The 24571-nt window shown below is 24.1% G+C and overlaps 4 protein-coding genes across 6 annotated transcripts; 1 reads left to right on the forward strand and 3 right to left on the reverse strand.

Moving 5' to 3' along the window:
• Window positions 1-3891: 3891 nt before the first annotated feature.
• Bm9279 (Uncharacterized protein) lies at window positions 3892-6199 on the reverse strand (the record flags this gene model as incomplete). Its single annotated transcript, XM_043082484.1, has 8 exons — window positions 3892-4086; window positions 4397-4646; window positions 4771-4878; window positions 5066-5154; window positions 5258-5385; window positions 5542-5627; window positions 5777-5954; window positions 6130-6199. The coding sequence occupies 8 exons, from the start codon at window positions 6197-6199 to the stop codon at window positions 3892-3894; spliced, it is 1104 nt and encodes a 367-aa protein (XP_042938418.1).
• A 26-nt stretch (window positions 6200-6225) lies between these two features.
• On the reverse strand, window positions 6226-7760 carry Bm8818 (Uncharacterized protein; the record flags this gene model as incomplete). The annotated part of the gene is made up of 4 exons (XM_043082485.1): window positions 6226-6258; window positions 6579-6812; window positions 7152-7240; window positions 7691-7760. The coding sequence occupies 4 exons, from the start codon at window positions 7758-7760 to the stop codon at window positions 6226-6228; spliced, it is 426 nt and encodes a 141-aa protein (XP_042938419.1).
• Window positions 7761-9713: 1953 nt separating this feature from the next.
• Window positions 9714-12846, forward strand: Bm13697 (ATP-dependent helicase DDX48, putative; the record flags this gene model as incomplete). 2 transcript variants are annotated; one of them, XM_001894333.2, is made up of 10 exons in its annotated part: window positions 9714-9861; window positions 10194-10266; window positions 10393-10522; window positions 10594-10726; window positions 10990-11212; window positions 11450-11588; window positions 11808-11923; window positions 12058-12165; window positions 12257-12384; window positions 12830-12846. In XM_001894333.2, the coding sequence occupies 10 exons, from the start codon at window positions 9714-9716 to the stop codon at window positions 12844-12846; spliced, it is 1215 nt and encodes a 404-aa protein (XP_001894368.2). The 2 variants fall into 2 exon arrangements, with proteins under 2 accessions (XP_001894368.2, XP_042938420.1); XM_043082486.1 differs by having other exon boundaries at window positions 9819-9861.
• A 633-nt stretch (window positions 12847-13479) lies between these two features.
• On the reverse strand, window positions 13480-19893 carry Bma-mod-1 (Uncharacterized protein; the record flags this gene model as incomplete). 2 transcript variants are annotated; one of them, XM_043082488.1, is made up of 11 exons in its annotated part: window positions 13480-13542; window positions 13793-13909; window positions 14127-14170; window positions 14775-14975; window positions 15245-15476; window positions 16201-16372; window positions 16677-16765; window positions 18218-18320; window positions 18762-18892; window positions 19464-19601; window positions 19840-19893. In XM_043082488.1, 11 exons carry the CDS (start codon window positions 19891-19893, stop codon window positions 13480-13482), a joined length of 1344 nt encoding a protein of 447 aa, XP_042938422.1. The 2 variants fall into 2 exon arrangements, with proteins under 2 accessions (XP_042938422.1, XP_042938421.1); XM_043082487.1 differs by having other exon boundaries at window positions 14127-14320.
• Window positions 19894-24571: the final 4678 nt, after the last annotated feature.

The following is a 24571-nucleotide window of genomic DNA, read 5'->3' on the forward strand; positions in this document are numbered from 1 at the left end:
TTTTGAAAGAAGTTTGAGTAAGCTGAAAAAACAATTTAAAAATAAGTGAAATCTATACGAACAGACAATTTAATAATATGTTGTCTTCTAAATTATTTGTTAAGATTCTAATCGTAGAAACAAAATGGATAAAACAAAAACTTTCTCAGTGAAAAAATTTGCAGAAAAGATAAAAATCAGAAATGGATAACAATTGTTTATCGCATTGATAATGGTATGATTACTCAATCGTATTTGTATTATCAAAGATGGAAAATAAACAGAGAATGCAACAAAATTCATATTTATAAGAAAATGTATTTGCATTGATTTTATGTATACAATTCCATGATTTTATAAAAATTCAAAAAAAAAAAGGGAAATGAAAATGGAAAAAAAAAATTTTTAGATAAATTTTTTCCAGTTCTTAAATTCTTACTTATTATACTTTTACATTTTGCATTTTAAAGTCGGATGAAAGTAAAACATTCAGTGAAAAATGTCAAACTTTTTTTGAAACGAATGAAAAAGATTATTGTGACGGAATGTTTTCTTTAAAAAATCGCTATTTTCAATTTCTCATTGTTACAATTGAATCATTAAAATTAATTCTACTACTTTCTGTTTAATTCTACAATTGAATGTTAAATAGTTTTTTGCAATAACAATCGAAACATTTCAATTAATTTACCTTATTCGTTTCATTAGCAAATGGTATAACAGTTGTTAGTATCGGATAAGGTAGCACACAAATGCAAATATCTCTGGGAATTATCATAAACATATCTCAAAGATTAATCCTATCTTAGCTTTAAATCTTTGTGAAATCATTTCACTCATTTAGAATAATCCAAAATTTCAAATTTAACAAAAGCCAATTCAAAATTAATCAAATCAAGAAGAAAAAAAGCTAATTTAAACTCAAAGTCATCCATTTTTCTCTTCCATAGATCCTTTCTTTTTTTCTTTTTCATTTTTTTGAAGAACTAAATTGCATTTAAAACGATTGACATCAAATAATGTGTTAATAGTTCATCAAACTTAATGATATTTCCGGAAAATAAACAAGCAAAGAAATAGAAGAGAGAGAGAGAGAGAGAGAGAGAGAGAGAGAGAGAGATAAAAAAAAAGAAATGACTGAAAAAAAAAAAAAACTTTTTTTGATGTTTTTCTCTTGCTGGCAAATATTTTTGTCATTTTTCGCTAACCTAAAAAGTAACTTGAAGAAATATTTGTACATAATTAGATTTCTTTTAATATATTCCATTTCATATGAGTAAATTAAAAATTTTTGCACAAATATTCAAAACTATTAATTAAATTGCCAATCAATTATATGAAGTTATTAATGTCAAATATATTAAATATGTGAAAAACGTTGATTAACTATGTCAGATGTATCACAGCAAATACAATTTTCAATTTGTTTCCGAAAAGTTTGCAATGTAATTAATCTTCGAACTGTTATAGTGAAATGGAAATTATAAATTGTAAGTAAATGTATGAGATGCTGTGCACTTGCAAATTTTCAACTTTCACTAATTAATATTATTCAGTTATTGAGCTAACCGAAAAAATTTAGAGAGAAAACGAATGATTTGAATATTGCATTTCTCAAGGACTAAGGAAATTAATTCTTAAAATTATTCAAATAATAATTTTCTTTTGTTCAATGCATCATTACAAACAAATTACTTCAAACTTTTAACTTTCAATTTCAATTCTTTCCTTTCAAACTATTCCATTTTCTCGTCGCATATCTTTTTTAATTAGTAATAGTTACTCGCATGCAGCGATCTCTTTTTTCTTCAATGAAAGGGAGAAAAAAAAAATAAATCTTCCAGATGGGACTTTAATGAGGGGAAAAAGGATGTGAAATCGATATTTTCGGTATATCAGGAAAAACGGAAACATTCCTATTCCTTCCGTCTGTTTTATTGTGCTGAAGCAATATTCAGTTGATTTTATTTTTTGAAAAACTTTTAGCCATAAAATTTTGCCCATTTTGCCACAATTTCCTTTCATTCCTATTGGCTTAGTTTAATGTTAAAGAAAAGGAAGAAGCGGAAATTTCCTAGAAGAATAATTAATTAATTTTACGAAGACAAAAAGACTTTGTTTATTCAAAATAAAAGAAAAATTGGCGAAAAAGCAATGAATATAATTTCAATTCAAAATTATTAAAGTTTATATTTACTGAGTTTTTTGTTTTTAAATTTTTTAAATCTTTCAATGAATTTGATACTAACTTTCTTAAAAGACTTTTAATTCAGCTAATCCAATGCCACGAAATTTTTATGTAATCAAAATGGTAACAATATGAATTTCTTCAAAAGTATTACCATATTCTTTCAGGAAATCTCGTTACATGCACTTTTTGTTAGTTATTGAGTTTTTAATTTAAGTTATATTATATTTAACAAATTCCTCATATAAATGCTTTTCAGATTTTCTTTTTTTGTTATTTGTTATGCTCGTTTTATGTCACAAAATTTCACTTTTATTTAATCTCTATTTTTTTTTTAAATAGTACTTAAATTTTTTTTTTTGACCATGAATGAGTCACAAATCTTGGCTACCATTGGGTCCTAATTTTGCACGAAAACTTCGTTTAATGAATTTTGTCTGATTAAATGATCCTAAATGATTTCTTTTGTCAAATGAAAAAATGAATATTTGTTTGGCTAAATTGGGCTGAAATAACAAATAAATTGGGACTAACGATTAAACGAAATTTGCAAACAAAGCGTATAAATTTCATCTTATCGTTTAAAATAAATTGTAAGTCTTTTGATAAAGCAGTAACTTTTGAAAATTAAGCAATGTGAGCATGAAAAAATTCTTTTGAAAAAAATTTTCACATAGAAGTTTTTTTTATAGCTCTGTGAATGATATAACTGATAATTTGTAGAAAACATATTAGCACATTAAAAATTTTTGAGACTTTAAATTTAAAACAAATTAAACTTGAATTATTATATGAGAAATATATAAAACAAGTCAGTATTATTAGTATCATCAATGAATTCAAGTTAATTATTAGTGCCATAAAGAATTGAAAAATTTTTATGATAATATTATCTCACCTATATTATATAATTATTTTTTTTTTCCCAATTTCTGTATTACCTTCTGAATTTCTTCCAACAAACTAGTATAAATATATCGCATGAAATAAAAATATCACTGTGCCAGTGAAACATGATAGAATTCTATAAGTATTAGTGTAGCTCGATAATTACTGAATGTTCATCCAGATACAAATATCCGGAAAATCAAACCGTACCGTACATATCAGGGAAATACCGTCCGTATCTTTGTGATTATGAATGATACGATTCGTTCGATCTTGCATAATGTTTATTCCACTTCGGTGATAATTGCATAAATAAGGTCTAAAAGGAACACTATTTTGCATTACTGACATGTTAGCAACAGTGTCCTGGTGAATCAGGAATGAATGGAAAGTGGGAAAAACTCAAATTAAATAATTTGAATAATGGACTGATGATTTTTCAGGACTTCATTTCTTTTTCTAAAATTCAATATTCGATTAACTGTCCGACTTTTTGACTCATATTTTAAACTTCTTTACTCTTGAAGATTTGCAATACTGTCAACAAAGAGTTTCAAATGACTGAAATTTTTTATATTACATTAAATTCTTATGTTGTTAAGTATTGAAATTCAAAATTAAAAATGTAGCACACGCAAAAAATAAGTAGATTACAAAAAGAATTCGGAACAGAGTTTTGGATGATTAAATTTTGCTTACAACACTTCAGGATAATTAAGAGATCAACCTAACGATCTCAAAATTATCCGGAAAATCGTAACTATAAAAAGAATTTATCTGTCAAATAAAATCGATAACTACATTAACACAATATAAATGAAATGAAGCAATAAAAATCAATAAACGATGGCAGTTTTATCGTTCTGCCTCTGGCATTCAACAGTATGCAAACCACTGGTTGTTAAAACTGCTAACTTATCATCTCTGAGAAAAATCATTGATATCACTGACACATGCATTTCAATAACTGAGTAGGGAGCTGCATAATTATCATCTGATAACAAATCTGCTCGTTTATATATCAAAATGACCTAAATGAAATCAATAAATGGTTTGAAATTAAAATTGGTTTATTTTTGAAAAAAAAAATAGTAGGAAAATCAAAATTGAAATCTCTAACCATCGAAACGCTAAAAATATAATCAATTTCAAATATGCAAAAAGTAAATAATGATATGCAAAGAACGGAGTATTACAATACTCATCACAGTTATGTATGGTTCATCGAATTACAGAAGTAAACTTAAGAAGCCATTTCAATTTACGAGACTATTTAATTTTTCCAAAAGAACAGCCCAACTTAAAATTTTGTTAGCTCGAAAATTTCAAAGTAGAACTTACTCCACCATATGTTCCAATTGCAATCAACTGATGACCGGATGCAGAACATACAACAGCATCATGGCCACGTGTATCCTCCAATACCGTCATTCTTTTCCACTCAAAATGACTTTTATCCGGAGATAGAAATAGCATCCATACGGCTGCTGGTCCTAACGTTGAAGATACTAGCACCGAAATTTTATCCTCTCGTCCAATGTGTTGCAAAATTAGCAGAACTGATATGGCACCAGAAAATTTCAATTTACTCCTGCAAATCGTCCCAAAAAATAATCGAAAATGAAATTAATCTTGCAATAAAGGAGTAATAAATTATCTCCAGGAAAAAGATAAATAGTAAAAGAATAATTAAGTTAATAGAAAATAATAAATACCTGTCCTCTATAAAATTTGTTCGCATCGATAATGCTGTTACAATCACATAACCTGTATCAAAACCAAGTACAGACCATCGATATGTTGATGTTTGAAGACAATTTGATCTGCAAATGGAAATGATAAAATTGCAAAACATTATCTTCAACATTATTTATTTTAATTGCTCCTATCATTGCTGATAGCAAAACTGCAATATAACACCTTCAATATCATTTATATTACGATTATGAATTAGTATTATATTACGAATAATCGTACTGTTATCTAAGAAATCGAAAATAAATAAATGACCTAATAGCAGAACCTGGTAGATCACCCAAATCAAGTCCTGGATAAATGTCACCAACTGAATCAATCTCTTCTACTTCAAGTGATACGGGCTGAAATTTCAACTTCTTCAAGTAAAACTCATAAAATCGGAAATAAATGCTAATTTGTTATTTTATTCATTAAAATCTAAATAAAAAAGTTATTCATTGAAACCTGGACAACAAATAAACGAGCAGCACGTGAAGCGGTAAATATAAGCCAGCAGTGGCGATTATTAGCAACCGCTGCCTCAGCTGTTATTCGAGTATACGAAGGAACATTATCAAGTTCCAATTTATAACCTGAAAAAGAAAAAAAAAAAACATCTAAAAAGTAACAGTAATCGTAGATAATGTTTAGATCCAAACCAAAGAATGACAAATAAAAATAATAAATCTAAAAAATTTTTAATTCAAAAAAATCTGAGAATACAATATGATTTGTAATCGATAACTTACTTAAACTGAATTTACAATCGGCTGTTATTTTGAACATTGCAGCAAAATAACGTTTTGGTAGCCAAAACTGATCAAATAATACCCAACTACAAAGAAAATTTGATTTTAATATAAGAACATAATAAAAAAGCAAAACGAAAATTTTTTTGCTAAGTAAGTATTTACTCTTTTTTTGACAAATAATAATAATTTAAAAATGATCTAAAAATATTAAGAAATTGAAAGAAAAGCAAACCATGTAACAAGAACTGCTACATCATCACTGCCACTTTGTTTTGTATAATCAGATGCAACAATTTCCAAATTTTCACCATTATCTAGATTTTCGTTGAATAATACAACTAAATCTGTTGGTTCTGTGTCATTTGTCCAATGTACTTTTCCGGACAATGTAACACAAATAACGTTATGCTCTAGAAAATTCTCAATTTAAAACAAAAGAAAAGATCAGTAACACTGCAGAAATTAGAAAGAAATAATTATTTAACAGTTTGCAAGGAAGCGTATATCTTTTATATCTTTTTCGTAGGAAGATAAAGTGTAACACTTTAAGGAAAATTTAGTGAGTAGTCAATTTCTTCGAATCACCTGATAATTGGTGCAAACTATACGTATTGCAATATAAAAGAGGAATAAAGCTCCGCTCCTTCCACTTCATTTTTATTGCTTTTAATTCACTTTTCTCTATTTGTTTAAATGATATTCCTGGTACGCGACCTGAAATTTTCTTTGCTAAACTTTTTTCTCGGTTAAAAAAAAAAAAAAAAAAACCTAATTTCGGAAATGTCTGCAAAAAAAAAAAATCTTTATATTTGCATTATTAATAGACAACATTCATTTTTAAATATAATATTTATCAATGAAAGAAAAAACTTACTGAAATACAGGGAATTACTAGCAGTTCAATTATTATAAATAAAAACAACCTTGAAATTTCAGTATTTAGGACTAATGTATTGCAGCAGTACTTTTCAAAAACTTAAAATATTTCATATTCTTAAAATATTCTGGAAGTTTAATTATCGAGATAAAATAACCAGCTTGGATTCTTCGGCGGTATTTGGGATCGATGTCTTTGCTGGAGTTACTTCTTCACTTGTTCCTGAATTTTTCAGTGCTACCTCATCGGCCTCAAGTAAAGCAGTAAGTTCACTGTAATATAAAGCAACTGTTTGCGGTGCCAATTTGCGTCGTAAATATGAAACTACAACTGGATGATCAGCAAAGTTGTCTTCGAAGCAATGCTCTGATTTTGTCAACAAATGGAAAAGCTGAAAGATAAAAAAGGAAAAAATTAAGTAAAATCACTTATAATACATTTCTTTGAATAATTCAATTCCCTAACTTGAAATATTCTATTTGCAAACAGATATTTTATTATGGATTACTTCAACCGATTTCAGCCTGTGCAATTTATCGCACTTCATTTTTACTTAATAATATTTACATAACAGATTCTGAATTTTACTATAATTACAGTTGTTGTGCAACTGCTTTTTTGTTATTCTGATACTTTACCACAATGAAGAGATTAAAAGTTTACAAAATTATTTTTCAGAGCAACTAAAATTCTCAAACATAAAATATGACTTAGTTAAAAGATACCCAACCTTATCTTCTCGATAACTTTTCAAATCATTCAATATATCTTTGGAATTTAACTGCGCTTCGTCTTTGCGTAACTTTCGCAATTTATTTTCTGCAAACAATTTATAATTTAATAAAAATTCTCAATCTGTTCTGTGCTACTGCAATTTGATCAATTCCTGCTTCAAATCGTACTTCATGAAAAAAGGTTATCACTGGAGTGATCATCTTTATTTATTTTTCTTAATACTTTCCAAATTAACTCCATAATTAACTTCTATATGAGTTTCTTATATAGGCACACTAGAATTAACAATTCATTCTAGACTAAGCACAGTACTAAAATTTTATTCATCCAGAGAATAGCTTGAGTTTACTTACAAAATTTTTACTTCTTCCTTAAAAAAAAAAAAAAAAAGAAAAATTACTTATGATTCCTATAATTATTCTTATTCACTACCAATACTATCTTACTAAATCCATTGAAATTATGTTAAGTTAATCTTCATTATGTTAAATTTCCTTCACTTAATTAATCTTAATTAATCACAATTGGATTTACCCAAAGTTTTGATATAATTCTCGTCCACTTCCGTTTTTGTTATTGCTTCCCATTTAGGAAATGTATCCATTTAGCAATTTCCGACAAATTTCATTTCTAATCCAATAAATCAGATATATTCGTGTAATTTGATCAAAACGAAGAAGCACTAAAATTTGATTAATTTCAAGTGCAACAAAATAAAATGATAAAATTCACTGAAGTTCAATCTAATGAAAATAACTTCATTGTATAAAAATAAGTGATTAGTAATTTACTGTTACGATATCAATTAACCCTAATTATTTTAAATTCTAAAACTAAATAATACCTGTTTAGCACTTGCTGGCATATTCTAAACGAAAATAATTTCACAATTAGAATAATTTCTTAAATACAAAATGAAATATCAAATGATACAAAAAATGGAAAATTACAACAAACATACATCAAAATTATTTTGCGATAGGTTTAAGCTTAAATTGCTACTTACTTATTTATCATTTATCAAAATTATTTCCTAATTTGATGCAAATCTATTTGGCATTCATGGATAATTTGAGATGTATTATTTCGATATATTTATTGCTTTTTGTGGAAATTTGCACCCTATTTACGTTTTTCTTTTTTTTTTTTTTTTTATTATATTGAAAAATATAATTTAATTGATGAATGTAAGCATGTTTTTTATGTTTTTTTTTTTTTTTTTTTTTTTTTTTCTATCTTATATATGTATATCTTTGTGGATAAAAGATGTATTTTTTGATTAGTGGAAAGTTATTAGTGGAATTTTGAGTTGCTTAATTAGTTGACTTTATTATTATTTTCTTCTTTATCTTCCGAACTTTTTTTCTAAATTTATCTTTGTGTCTTTTAATATGGTTGCAATAGGAAATAGGTGAAAGGGACATTTAGTCACTTTATGCCTGATTATCTAATCATTAAGTGATATGGCTCTTTCCTTGCATGCGACATTTCGGTCATTCCCACGTTAAATTTTACATATTCGAGTAATGATGTCGAAGTTATAATAACTTTCGTGTGTAATATGTAATATAGCTTATGAAAACTTTTGTTAAAATTTAGGAGGAAAAAAAAAGATGACAAATGGAAAATTTTGATAAATTAAAAGAAAAAACGACTTCTATTTTGTTGAAATTTTGTAAGAATTAAAAATGAAAGTGTTACTAATCATTGTTTGATCTTTCTTCTCTTTCTTCTTCTTTCTAATTCGAAATGAAATAAATATGGAATATTTGGAATATTTGCTTGCATTGAACTGATAAAATCTCATAATTTTTTCTGATTTCATAATCCTCGGCCCGAGTCGCATTTTAGATAGGAGTTAAACACGGCCGAGTCACAATTTAATGGTTTATGAAGACATTTGCTTAGTACTATTTATTGCTGTTCGTGTCATAACCTTTGTGTGGTTGCGTTTTGTTCTGCTACCGCGGTAGTGTCACGTAGAGGAATTTAAGTTTATTCGATTTTTTGGTTAAACTTTTCTTCTGATTGCATTTTTGCATTGGCAAATAAATTGACAAATTTTCGATTAATTGTTGATTTCTAGGATTGATAAATAAATTTGAGATTGTTTAGCTAAATTTGTGGAATTTCTGATGAGTCTTCTAAATTCTAATAGCATTTTGTAACAAAGGTCACTTCCGTTGTAAGCTTTCTTGAAAGATGAACGATTATTTATTGGCCTGTAAAACTAGCCGGTATAGCCTGTCAAACTCTTGGTTAAAGTTTTCTTTAGCATTTTAATCATTGAAAGTTTTTTTCTGGGTGGTATTACTAAACATTGTACTAAATTGTTTGCTTCTGGTTAAAGTTTTAGAATTTGCTACTAAAATCACAATTTTTTATGTTTGCTTTTTATCACATTGGCATTACATTATAACCAATGACGACTCATTTTATGAGATCTTTTTTACAAACTTTCTGACCTAATAACTTAATTTCAGTCTGGTTTCCCTCATCTTCTTGATTTATTTCTTGAATTCTAAAGCTGACAGATATAGTATCAACGACATAAGATATGTCAAAGCGAAATCGAAAACAGATCGAGCCAACGGCGGAAGATCTGTCAAACGTTGAGTTTGAAACATCGGAAGAGGTTGATGTTGTGCATACTTTTGATAGTATGGGACTGGGCGAAGAATTATTGCGTGGAATCTACTCATATGGTTGGTTCTTTTTTTTTTTTTAAACAAAAAAGGAAAATTTGCTTGAAGAATAGGACGGTGAAAAAGTTACCCAAAGGAACAGTTGTACGCTACTACCAACATGACGGTTGTGAGTAAAACTATAATTGTAAAGAAAACTCTGTTCCAAGCCTCGTTCTATTGCAGCTTGTTTATGTGTATTGCAGCTTGTTTATGATTTAAAAAATTTATTGGCATTGAAATATATTTTCCATTGGCTAATCATTTTGTTTGCATTTCCACGCTATAAAAATTGTTTAAATAACTTTAGTTGTTTCGTCACTTACTCATATTGATACTTGGTAATACTGCAGGATTTGAAAAGCCGTCTGCAATTCAACAGCGTGCTATCAAACAAATTGTCAAGGGTCGGGATGTTATCGCACAGTAAGTTATATTCTAAATTAATTTGATGAGGAAATGTGATCATGTTGATTGTAAGTTTAGGCAATATGCAAGATAGATTTGACTTTCAATCATAGTGATTGATTTTCATCAATTACAATATTTCAGAGCCCAATCTGGTACCGGAAAGACGGCGACATTTAGTATTGCTGTATTGCAATCGTTGGATATATCGCTACGTGAAACACAGGCGCTTATCTTATCACCAACTCGAGAATTAGCTGTGCAAATACAAAAGGTATGCGTATTTATTTAATTCACGTTTGCCATGAAATTGAGACCTTACAAAAGTAGTTTTGAATCTTTTAGGTTGTACTTGCTTTGGGTGATTACTTGAACGTGCAGTGCCATGCATGCATAGGAGGTACAAATGTTGGTGAAGATATTCGTAAACTTGACTATGGTCAACATGTCGTTTCGGGAACTCCTGGACGAGTTTTTGGTGAGTAATTTTAAAAAGTTTGAGTAAAGTGTTTTGGGGCAATGTTTTTGCAATCATTTAATGCTACTGTTGGAATCAAGAGTTTTTAATATATAATATTGGTTGTTTAGGATGGCTGAAAAAAGCTTTATAATATTGGTATATAAAGCTTTATAATATTGGTATATAATATTGGTTGTTTAGGATGGCAGAAAAAAAAACTTAGGATGGCTGAAAAAAGCTCAGTAAATCTTTAAAAGCAAAACGAAAGATTATTGTTCTAGATATGATCAGACGCCGCAATTTGCGTACTCGAAGCATAAAAATGTTGGTACTCGATGAAGCCGATGAAATGCTTAACAAAGGATTCAAGGAGCAACTTTATGATATCTATCGTTATCTTCCACCTGGTGCACAAGTTGTACTTCTTTCAGCAACCCTTCCTCATGAAATTCTTGAGATGACAAGCAAATTTATGACTGATCCTATTCGTATCCTCGTAAAACGGTTAGTTTTAACAATTTTTTTAATCGATTTTAGTTGTTAAGTTCGCCAGCAATGTTGATTCATCAAAGTTATTTTGTGTGATTTGTAAAAAGTGCATCATCAGTATTTTGGTTTCATGTTTTAATATCTAACGGAAATAAGAAGGTGAATAATAAATGCAAAACGAATGAGTTTAATGAATGTAAACTGATAATACATGTACAGGACTTTATGATTGCTAACAAAAATATTTTTCAGTGATGAATTGACACTAGAAGGCATCAAGCAGTTCTTTGTAGCAGTTGATCGAGAAGAATGGAAATTCGATACATTGTGTGATTTATACGATACTCTTACAATCACACAGGCAGTAATTTTTTGCAACACTCGAAGAAAGGTTATTTTTTAAATGTGATAGAAGGGAAGTTTCTGGCGAAGTTTGTTGGCATATGAATAGTTGGAAGCTTACTTTCCAGTACATGTGACATGTTTCGTTAGTTTGGCAAGAGTTGTTATGCAAACTGATTGCACGTGCTGATTTAGTAGCGACAACATATCAATATCTCGAATAATATTCGAATTTGATGTTTCCAAGAACGAAAAGAGTGATTTATAGGTTGATTGGTTGGCTGAGAAATTAAAAGAGGCAAATTTCACAGTGTCATCTATGCATGGAGAAATGGAACAAAAGGAGCGTGACGCAATTATGAAGGAATTCCGTGGGGGCGCCAGGTTGCTTTTAACATTAAAGAATAATATGGGACTAGCATTTTACTTTTTGTATTTTAAACAGCTATTAGCAATACTCCAGTTTTCAAATTTGGTATTTTTGAATTGATTTAAATTTCATACATAAAATTTTTTAGTCGTTTATTGATTTCAACGGATGTATTTGCGCGTGGATTGGATATACCACAAGTGTCACTTGTTGTCAATTATGACTTGCCAAACAATCGTGAATTGTATATCCATCGGTAAGTTTGTTGAACAGTAAAATCTTTAAATTCTTTCATCCTGTTTTAATTCATTAAATAAAAGACGGCAACAAGTTTACACCATTTATAGAATTGGACGATCTGGTCGTTTCGGTCGTAAGGGTGTTGCCATTAATTTCGTGAAATCTGATGACATCCGTATTTTGCGTGATATTGAACAATATTATGCCACTCAAATTGATGAAATGCCAATGAATGGTTGGTGGTTTTGTTTTTTATTATGTTGTTTAAGAATTTCAACAGTTGCTTTTATATTCAATTTGCATGTTTGATTCTCACTTTTCGAACACTTCAAACAATTGCAGTTGTCGTTATTAAGTAAATTTGGTTAGATGTTAGGATCTCTTGTAGCAAAATAGGAATAAGTAAATACTGGAATGCAATTATTACTCCAGTAATTTTCAGTTTGCTAAAGCTTCTCGATACTAGAATCATTCTTATATGTTTATTCTGATATAGTAAACAGCAATAAAACAACTTGCACTGAATTTTGTAGAACTTGACCTTATTTGTTTGAATGCATTTCTGATATTATACTGCTGTTGTCGTTGGTCTTGCGAATAATTTTTCGCTGCTATTTTCTTGCTTACGAGCTGAAAATATTGTCTCAAAAAAATCGATTATTATTTTCCATTGATTTCAGTGGCAGATCTCATCTGATATGTTGGATTTTCAAAACAATATTGATAAGAAAATGGACGAAATTTTTAAATATATATCGTAATTTGTTGATGTTGTGTTTTTTCTCGAAGTTCATTCTTCCAGAAGTCAGCAGTTTGGAAAAAATCATGTTTTATGCATCTTGATATAATGTAAAAGGGACAGCGAAATTTGAATTATATTTTGTTTTTAGTTTTTTCTTTTGATGTTTTTAATCAGATTGATGGCAACATAAATCTTTATAACTGTTTTTCTTATTTAAAATTCGTTATGTTTTCAGTGATGCTGTCGTTAACTATTATTTATATTCCACTGATCATTAGTTTTGTTTGTTGATGATGCCGAATAATAAATTTATATTCCTCTGTTCGAAAGCGGATAAAAATGACTGATAATAGGTTTTTAGGAGGAATTCCAGCTATGTCTTTGAAAGTTGACGAAAGTTTAGAAGTAATTGCTTTCATTTCAATTCCATCTTGACGTAGATTATATCTTTTAATTGTTTAAATTATTCCTCATACATTCAAAAACAAAATCATCGGATGAAAGTGTCAGTGATTAGTTGTGAAAGGAAAAATATATTTACAAAATACACAAATTCTAATAAATTCGTAAATTTTTCAAAATAATTTACTATTCTGTCATTCCTCCACTATGTTCGAGTGTACTGAATAAATAGTACCACCAATATACAAGCTAAAATGAACAAAATATTTGGTAGACTTAATGTTATCTTTTTCTATAGTTAATTTTTAAATTTCTCAACTAACTTTTAGTGTCATATCTAAATTAATGTTAGTTGCTGAATGAAAAATGAACAATTGATCATTACATTTGAATTGACTTTTCCTTTGGGATAACTTTTATGAAGTTACTTACAAGTAAAACATATATGCCATCACTCATTTATACGAATAAATTAAAATGAAGAAGATTTAAAACTCACATTGAAAAGAGTAAATGCAAGTGGAAAGCATACAAGTGATAATTTGTCAACCGTTTCCGGTCTAATATCAATTGTTAATAAACTTCGTTTACCGGAATATCGATTAGGATAAGTGGCCTGAGGGTTTAGAGAAGAAAAATATGATAAATTAATTTTTTAGCATAATAAAAACTATTAGCAATTTGTATTGCTTTATAAAATTAATCAACAGCTCATATATTTATTTTACCACAATATGCAAATCGAATAATTTTTTATTACCAAAAATAAATAGAAAAATTGTTAAAAACTCTTCGTCAGCTAATTAACTTAATCAGCTAATTAATTAACTAACCTTTTCAGATGTAAATAATCCATCAACATCGAAATTTGTAACCTCTGAAATATGAGTAGGATGAGATAAATTTTGTATACTTAATGATGGTGATGGTAATTTTCGAAAGATTGATGCTTCCATCGTATTATTTTGCAATTTTCCCTTTTGTTTTCTTCCATGCATTAAATTTGTTGATGGAAATAATGAGTAAGCTGAAAAAAAAAAGAAGGAAAGAGAAGAAAAACAAATTAATTTTATAGCAATTTGAAAAAGATTTTAAACGATTTAAAAAAGAAAACGAAAGAATTTGAAGTAAAAAAAAAAAAAAAAAAAGAAAATGAATCTAACAAAATTCATTTTTTCCTTTTTTTAATTATGTTTTTATTTATTTTCTCCCTTTTTCTTTCTTTTTTTTTTTCTTCATGTAATTATGTAATTGTATGAATGTAAATAAAATTTTAATAAATTCAATTACATTCTTAATATTTTAATAAATAAACGATAATACAAAAAAAAAAAAAAAACAGACAAATAGAAGAAAAAAGGAAGAAGAAAAAAAAAAAAACCTACTTTTCTTTTCTCTAAAAAGATTAATTAGATAATTTTTATTAAAAAAAAAAAAAAATTAAAAAGAAAACCATTAATTTATTTCCAATGATAACTTACTTCTTGATAAGCAATCAGGACGATGATAAATATCATTAGTATTTGGTGATACTGATGACAAGCATAATTGTTGTGAACGATGTTGTTTACATTGTCGTTGTTTTCTTGTTATTTTTTTCTTCAAATTTCCACCAAAACAACGTGTTATGAAGCATACAAATGCTAATTCAACTATTGTACAAAAAACAAATGTAATACAACCTGCAAATATTACTAATAATAATTAATATTAATAATAAAATGATTTCTTCTCTCTCTCTCTCTCTCTCTCGTTTCAAAATTTATTCTAATTTATTAAGGTTTATTTCAGTAATTTAAATTAATTTAAAATTCATTTTCAAATTCATCTAAATTTTTTAAAATTTATTTCAAGAAATTTATTCCAATTAAATAATTAAACAATGTTATATTAATTACATGAATAAATTGCATTAATATAATTTAAAAAAAAAAGGAAAAGTTTAACTTACCGAGCATCCAAACATCCATAGCTTTAATATATGAAACTCGTGGAAGATTTTTGAGAATATTACCAAATTGAAATGTCAAAGCAAGCAAAGATGACACACCAACCGTTGTGCGTGCTGGCAATGCCTTAGGTTCCATGCAAAAGCCAACCCAACTAACAATAATTGTTAAATAAGTTGGTATATATGCTTGTAGAATATAAAATCCGTAACGTCGTTTAAAAGTAAAAATAACCTATAAAAGAGAGAAATTTGTAAAATTCATTAAATTGTTAAGTAAGCTAAATAATTAAATTTTGATTTGCTTTTCATTTTAATTCACTTAATTAACAATAATTATATGTTATAATAATTAATTTATTAGACATATGTATTATATATATTATTAAAAAGTAATTCAATGTTAACTTATTATTATATATATATTTTCAATGTTAACTTATTATTATATATATATTCAGTGTTAACTTATTATTATATATATATATTCAATGTTAACTTATTATTATATATATATTTATTAAAAAAAAGTAATTCAGTGTTAACTTATTTATTCACATATTATTTATCTGTTTATTTATTTTGCTTATTTGTTTATTTATTTATACAAATGTTTAAATCAAAAGGTTGAAAATTGAGAAAAATAATCAAGAAATAAAAAATTAGAACTGCAAGAAAAAAAAAAAATGAGTTAAATAATATTTAAAGAAACAATATGATATATGTATATATAAAAGTTATACTATTTATTTGCTTATTTATTTATTCATTTGTTAATTAAATTGAAATTATATTTAGTAAATAACTGAAACAAAAAAAAAAGAAAAAAAGAAAAGAACTGAATAATAAAAATTAAAATTATTTAATAAATGATTGAAAAAAAAAAAAAAAAAAAAACAATTATAGAATCACATTCTACCTTTATCATTTTCATTTATTTTTTTATCAGTAATATTTACCTGAAGTTGATCCCAATAACCATTTGGATAAAGTATTGTCTCATTATTTGTCCTATAACATACTAAATCGAAATCCGGTAACTGAACCGGTTTCATTAATGTAATCGCATTTTTCATCCATCGTAATGTTACTTCATCTTTATTATGCGAATATGATTCAAATCTTAAAGTACTGCAAAAAAAAACAAAAAAAAAAAAAAACAAAAAACAAAATAAACAAATTTTATTATTTCAAATTTATATTAATTATTTGCTATATGTTTAAAAAAAAAGGAACAGAAAATACATTTCAGTATTAAATTTAATTTGTCTTTTTTTTTTTTTAAATTCACTTTTGTTTTTAGCTTTATTTTTTAATGAAAAAAAAAAAAAAGTTGAAATTAAAAAATTTTTTTAGGTTAAAAAATCTTCTTTTTTTTTTTTTCATAAGGAATTTCAAATATTTTCAGATGATTAGTGTAAAATTTTTTTATTACCAAGATTGAGTATCAAAAGGAAATATTCTCAGGTCAAGATCACAAGGTGCTTTGACAGACATTCGATAATTAACCCATATAGTACCATTCTAAAAATTTCACAATTTAAAATTAAATTCTAAGATTTTTTCATTTTGAAGTAATTTTAAAAAAATGCATTTAGTTTTTATTTTTTATTTTTAAAAATGCATTTCAAATTTGTTAGCACTTTTTTTAAATACAAAGTTTGTTTAATGGATGTTTTTTTTTTTTTCTATCATTCAAATTCCAGTAATTAAATTCTAAGAGATTTATTTTCTCATTTTAAATCAAACTTTATATTACTCTATTTTTTATATAAAGAAATTTTTTTGTAAAAACAATGAAAATAATGAATTTTAACTGAGAGATCAATTCTTTTGTATTTTTAGCAACATTAATTTTTCTAAAAAAAAAAGAAAAAACATTTTAGAAGAAAACTTTTAAGAAAAAATTAGTAATCAAAATGTGATTAAATTTATGTTTGACATAAAAAAAAAAAAAAAAAAGATTAATAAATGTTAAACAAATAGTTTGAGAAATATACCCGTAGTGATATTTGATTTGAAATAAAATGAAAAAACCAAAAAATATTTTAAATTTAATGATAAAATTCAAGGAATTTGATAATGGATAATAAATTGCATATAAAAAATTTTACCTAAGCAATGGAATTTTTAAAAAAAAAAATTTTTTTTTTTTTTTTTTTTTTCATTTTTTAAGCAAAATTTATTATAAAACATTTGTAATATTTCATGATTTTCATATTTAGGCGATTGAAAGTTTCTTAATGCCATTAAAATCTCAAAATAAATCTTTTTCTTTTTTCTTTTTGAAATAATAAAATGTTGACTAGAAATGGATATAAGGAGAAAAATTTTAAAAGAGGAGAAAAAAAAAATATTTGAAATAAAATGAAAAAAAAAAAAAATTAATGTAAAAAAAAAAAAAAAACAATGTAAAAAAAAAATAATTACTCTCAAAAAAATAATTTTTTATTTTTTCCAAAACTTTATTGCTTCTTGAAAATTTTCATCAAAGCTTAAGTTAAAAACACATTTTTAAAAGTAATTCTAAAATAATTGAATGAAATACTGCAATCAATGAAATTTATTCACACTAATAGACAATCTGGCTTAAATCATACAAATAAATTAGGTCTAAATCATTTTTGAATAATGTAAATTAATAATTACTACTTCAAAAATGCTTATCAATAAAAATGAATCATTTTTAATTTTAAAAAATTTAAAAAATTGTTTCTTCTTTTTTTTTTTTTTGCCTTATTTTTCAACCTTATCACTACTTTATCATTGGGAAAGATAATCAATCATTTATTTTTTAATTTTTAGCATAATTCATTGAATTAATTTGCACTAATGAAAAAATTCAATCATATATTTGTAATATTTTTAAAAAGTTTTATATCACATATCATAATTCATTTTATTTTTATACAAAATTGATTATTAAAATTAGAAATAATAAATAAACAAAGTAATTAATAAATATTATTTACTTACTTCATATAAGATAACCATAATATTATCAGTTGGTGAAGCATGTATCATTGTTCGTTTTGCATTAATTATACATGTATTTGGTGTCCAAATATGTGTTATAAACCTGCTCAATTAATTTTAATATTTCAATTAAAAATTTTATTTATTTATTTTTTTTTTTTGAATTTAGAAAAAATTCATAACTAAGAAATGTTAATATTTTAATTGACTGTTTCTTTTTTCCTTTATGCATTAGTTTTTTTTTTTTTTTTTTATTCTTTCTAAAATTAAGCAAATCATTGAAAAGTTTCTAAAAATTAACTTTAATTAATAAAGTAAAAATTTTAGTGATTAAATGTAAAATAAAAACAAAATTTAAATAAAATCGAAAAAAAAAAAACAAACAAACAATAATGTTATGTCTTTTTTTAATTCGTTTTTTTTTTTTTTTTTTTTTTTCTCCAAAATGTAATACAATATTGCATTGAAAAATTGGATTTATAATTAAAAATTATTTTATAAATTTTTATTTTTGTTTATTTAATTAATTAATTAATTAATTTACTTTGATTCCATTGTTATATTTCGCTTGCAAGCATTATAATTAGCAAAACTTAATGATTGATCATTCCATAATTGTGTGTATAAAATGTCAACGTTAAAATCAGCGGTAATTTCATTCAATGCTGAAACATCCTGAAAAAAAATTTTTCTTTTTGCCATTTTCTTTTTTTTTTTTTTTTTTTTTTTTTTTTTTTTTTTTTTTTTTTTTTTTTTCAAATGTTTAATTCTTATCTGTTAGTAATTAATTGTAATTAAGAATTAAGAAAAAATATTTATTTCATAAAAATGCATATGTATTAAATACAATATGTAATTTAATTATTAAAATATTTAATAAATAAAACATTAAATATTTTGATAGAGAGAAAGAGAGAGAGAGAGAGAGAGAGAGAGAGAGAGAGATTCATCAAGTAAATTATTAAACAAATTTTCTTCCTTTTTTCTTCGTTTTTTTTTTTTTTTTTTTTTTTTGCACTCCTTTTTTTGAGGTGAAATTATATGAATTTTAATAAATACTAAGTAATTTCAATTTGCATTTTAAAAAAAAAGTCATAAAAAATAAATTAATTGATTTGTTATACTAATAATTAACAATGAATGAATATTAATATCTCAAATAAAAATTTCATTTTTCCTTTTTGTCAAATATTTTAATCAAATTAAAAATTATAATTACAAAATGTTGATTAAATTTATTCGATACCTGTACATGTATTTCAACATCTACTTGTACAGCATCTTCAATTTCAGGTAATATTTTAGTATAATTTTCCATTAGCGCTTGTATAATAGCATCTTCCTTCCAAAATCCATCTGGGCATTTTCGACGTCGAGCAGTTGCCTGAAATAAAACTAAAATTTTTAAATTTTTTTTTTTTGTGCTCATTTAAAATTAAAAAAAAAAAAAGAAATGTTATTAGAAAATATAAATAATCATAGTGTTAGCATTAGCTTAGCAATTAATTTTCGATTAATTAGCAAAAAAAAAAAAAAAAATACACATTATATTGGCAAAACTTTTATTATTTAAATAATTGAAAGGGAAAAAAAAATACATTAATTAATAAGCTTTCACTTACTTTATCAAATAGAATAAAAGTAAAAATAATTGTACTCAATAAAAGTGATAGCATTGATTTATGTGCTGGTATATTCCAATTAATCAAATACATTTAATCATTGGATGTAATTCGATTCCTAAATTCTATATGTAAAATTAAAAATAGTTTTTTTTTTTCTTTGAATAAATTTTGAAATTTCAATAAAAAAAAGAAAAAAAAAATTATTAACTTAACTTTGTAATAATAAAAAGCGTTTAAAGTTCTGCCTTTTTTTTTTGTTGAAACATTAAAAAATATACGGAAAAACAAACTTTTGGAAATGTAATTTTCATTTATAGTAAAATAATTTAAAATACATAAATGTATACGTAATACGTAATACGTGAAAATGTATAAAATGATGGTTGCGTGAAAATATTTCAAATTTTGCTGTAATATTTTGCAATAAATATATAATATAAATTATATCTGATAATATTGTCTGACAAAACTTTTTAATTCGAACAATTTGTTTCGAGTGAATAGTTTAAAACTGTTAAATTTAATGAAGGAAGCAAAGTTTCAATTTTCTTTTCGATTCCTTAATGCTAATAAAAAGTTAAATTACAATGTGATAAGTGAATTTCAATCAAAAGCATTCCAAAAGAATTAAAAGAGTATGAAAAAAAAGATTAACAATTTCAAAAAAAAAAAAAACTTGAAAATTTGAAATAAAATTATTTAAAAAAATTTTCAAAAGTTTGGTCAGAAATTGATAAATAAACATTATTTCATCTAAATAAAATAACAATTACAAATGGATAAAACCAATTAATTTTGTTTTTATTCGTTGTTGTTGTTTATTGTGTTTGTTGTTGTTTACTTTTGTTGTTTCTATTTTGATTTTACTGTTGTTGCTATTATTGTTTCTGCTTTTTGCTATTGTATGCTATTGTTACTATTGTTTTATTCACGCTGGAAAATTAAGTTTTATTGCTTTTAATGTTTTTATAAAAAAAAAAAAAAAAGTATTGAACACTTATTATAATATGTTTCAATATTTATTAGCAAAATGAAATACTATTTGTTTTTGTTTTTGTTTTCTTTTTTTGCTAAGAAAATAATCACAAAATGGTACAATAAGCAAAGTGCAAGCAAAATAGAAATTTATAAATAAAATCATAAATTAATTGAAAGGAATTTGTTTTAACAGCAAAGAATGCTTATGCTTTAAATGTTTTTTGATTTATTATTAATATTATTGTGAAACAGAGCATTAATAACTTAAAAAGAATGCTCAAATATTATTTAAAATTCTAAAATATTTAAAATTTTTAGCTTTTTAATTTTTCAAACTTGAGCATTCCTTGTTTTCTTATTTTTTTTTAAAAAAAAATTTTTTTTGATTAAATAAACTGTTAAAAAATTGATAAATTTATTTTTTTTACAGCTATTTTAAAATTAGTCTTTTTTTTTTTAAGAAAAAATTAACTCAAAAAATAACAAATCTCTGTGCTATTTTTCTTCTCAAAAGTTGTTATCAGCAACAATTTTGAATTTCGATATGTGCGCTTAATTTAGTTGAAATTTAATTGGTAAAAATAATCGAAAAAATTTAATAAATATTGAATAAATAAATAAATGCAATGGTCTTTTAGAATTTTAAGTTTTTTTTTTTGTTTTAAATTTATTTGTGATATCGTTAATGAGCAAAACATTTACAATTTATTATTTAAATGATAATTAAATGAAAAATTATGAGAATTCAATCGAAGAATCTTAAAAGTTTAATTTTTTTTCAATATTTTCTTTTTTTTATAAAATTTGTCGCAACTGCAATTTTTAATTTTAATATATGAATATAATTCGAAACTGTTAAGAGAGAATTAAAACTGAACAGTGTTGTGAGAATTAATTTATTCGAGAACTGAATTACTAAATGGTAATAACCGTACAATAAATCATTCTAATAATTTAAGTAATTAAATTCATTCAATTTATTGAATAAGTAATTAAATTTACTAAATGTTTCAGATAGAAGTTTGAATTATAATAAAAATTATTTAGCTACCATTCAATTACACAGCACTTTCTAGAAAAATGATGATGATAATAATAATAATAATAATAATTCAAATGTCAATAGTAAAAAATAAAAATAAATAGTAACAATTGTAAACAATAATAATAATAATAAAATAATAATAATGATAATACATCAATATTTATGATATCAAGATTGCTGTGTAGCATGTAAAAGAATTCATGATATTGCTTTTAATTTATTTTAAAACTTAAAAATTTTGAAATTGATTTTTAATTATTATTAAAAAAAATAAATTTAAAAAGAAAAAACGACGAATCGTAAAAGAGCAAATTGATGCTTAAACATTTCCAAGTTGCATTTTTTTAAATGTACGCCTAAAAAGCTTATTAAAATTATAATTTATTACGTTTAAAAGAAAAATTCTATCAGTATTAAATAATTTGAAATATAAACGTATGCTGTGAAAAAAAAAAAATTGTTTTTCTGAAAAAAACAAAAAACAAAAAAAGACAAAATGGAAAGGTATGAAAAAAAAAAGAGAAATAACTTTCATCAATTAATAAAAAATTATTTGATTTTTTATTTAACATTAATTATTATTATCACTATTATTATTATTATTATTATTATTATTATTATTATTATTATTATTATTATTATTATTATTATTATTATTATTATTATTATTATTATTATTTTTTATTATACATAAAAAATAATCATCGCTTTTTTCTTAAAGAAAACACACAAATATTTTGTTTTTTCTTAAAAAAAAAAAAAAACTGTCATTTAATTATGTAAGCTTTTTGCATTTTAGCAATTAATATTAATTATTGATTTGTTTTTTTTTTTTATTCCTTTCTTCTTCCTTTTCTTTTTTTCAAAGGACTATTTTGTTTTTTGTTTTTTTTTTTCACTTTTTTATTTTTAATTTTTTGTTTCTTATACAATTATTAAATAATATTTAAAAAAAAATTTAATAAAATGAAAATAGCGATTAGAAATTAAAAATGAAACAAATATGTGTGAAATATTCCATAAAATAAATAAATGAAAAAAAGAAAATCAAAGATTGCATTGTATTTATTTACAGTTTTTCTTTCTTTCTTTCATTTTTTTTTTTTTTTTTTCCAATTTAAATGCAAAACTTATTAAAATATATAAATAAATGAAAGGAAAATTTTGCAAATTATTGATAAAAATATGCCAACAATCAACAATTAATAATTTATGAAACTTTTCAGTGCGTATTTAAAAAATTGTATTTTCTAAATTTTATAAATTATTAAATTTTTCAATAATAACAGTTTAACTTATCAAGCAATAATAATAATAATAATAATAATAATAATAATAATAATAATAATAATAATAATAATAATAATAATGATAATAATAATAATAATAATAATAATAATAATAAATAATAATAATAATAATAATGATAATAATAATAATGATAATAATAATAATAATAATAATAATAATAATAATAATAATAATAATAGGAATTTTTTTAGCATATTACATAAAAGAAAGAAAATCATATTTGAGTTATCTTTCTTTTTTTCATTCATTACATTAAAAGAGAGGAAGATAGAGAGAGGGAGAGAGAGAGGGAGAGAGAGAGAGAGAGAAGAATGAAATTAAATGAAAAATGATAGGATAATTAAACAAGAAAAGCTTTTTCTATCTTTTTTTTTTTATTTCTTTTCAAGAAAAATCTTATTGTAATCTTTTGCTTCCCTCCTTCTTTCTTTCTTTTTTGTTTTTTTTTTGTTAAGCTTTTTTAACAAATAGCGCTTTTAATGATATAGCTTAGCGGAAAATATTACTCTTTTGCTTTGAATAAACGGAAAAAAAAAAAGCTAAGTAAAATGATTAAACTATTTTATTTATTTTTTTTTTTGTTTTGTTTTGATACATTTTAATTACTTATTAAATTTTTGGTTTCAATAATAGTAGAAAATAAGTCTACAAGTATTACAATTAATAATATTCTTTTCATAAATAGCGCTTTAATGATATAAAACAAATTATTTTTCATTTTAACAAAAAAAAAAAAAAAACAAGAAAATAAACAGTTAAATATTCAATTACTACAACAATATTTGTTTTCTTAAATGCTAATTAAATATTAGATTAATCGTTTTCCTTTCAATTTGTTAAAGTTTATTGATTATTTTTAGTCTTTATTATTTCATTCTTCAAATAAGATAAGTATCATTTGCAAAAAAAAAAAAAAAAAGTTTTGGAAGATTTTATAAAAAATTATAAAATTTACTCTAGTGAAAAATTTAATAAGTTTTGATTTAAAATATAAATTTATATTACATAACAGTGTGATATTCACTTAATAAAATAAAATGCCTCATATTACTTTTAGATAAATTAAGATATTTTAGAAAAAGGAATTGACATTATCATTTAAGTAATTTTGATTGAATTTTAACTTTACGCTTCTTTTCTTTTCTTTTCTTTTTTTTTTTTTTCGTCATAGAGAATTTAGCTAACAAACATTGATTTTCACGATGTAAGAGAAATTTGATTAAATTATTAACATTGCAAAAGTTTAGATGCAAATTTCAGTTTCATTTAAAAAAAAAAGTTTCTGTTCATTTGAAATAAATTTTTGCAAAAAATGTTTTGAATTATTTTTAGCATAAAAATGAAGGAATTTTTTTATGTTTTTTTTTTTCTTTTTTTTTTTTTTTTCACTGGAAA

Source organism: Brugia malayi, assembly GCF_000002995.4.
Source record: "Brugia malayi strain FR3 genome assembly, contig: Bm_v4_Chr4_scaffold_001, whole genome shotgun sequence".
Classification (NCBI taxonomy): domain Eukaryota; kingdom Metazoa; phylum Nematoda; class Chromadorea; order Rhabditida; family Onchocercidae; genus Brugia; species Brugia malayi.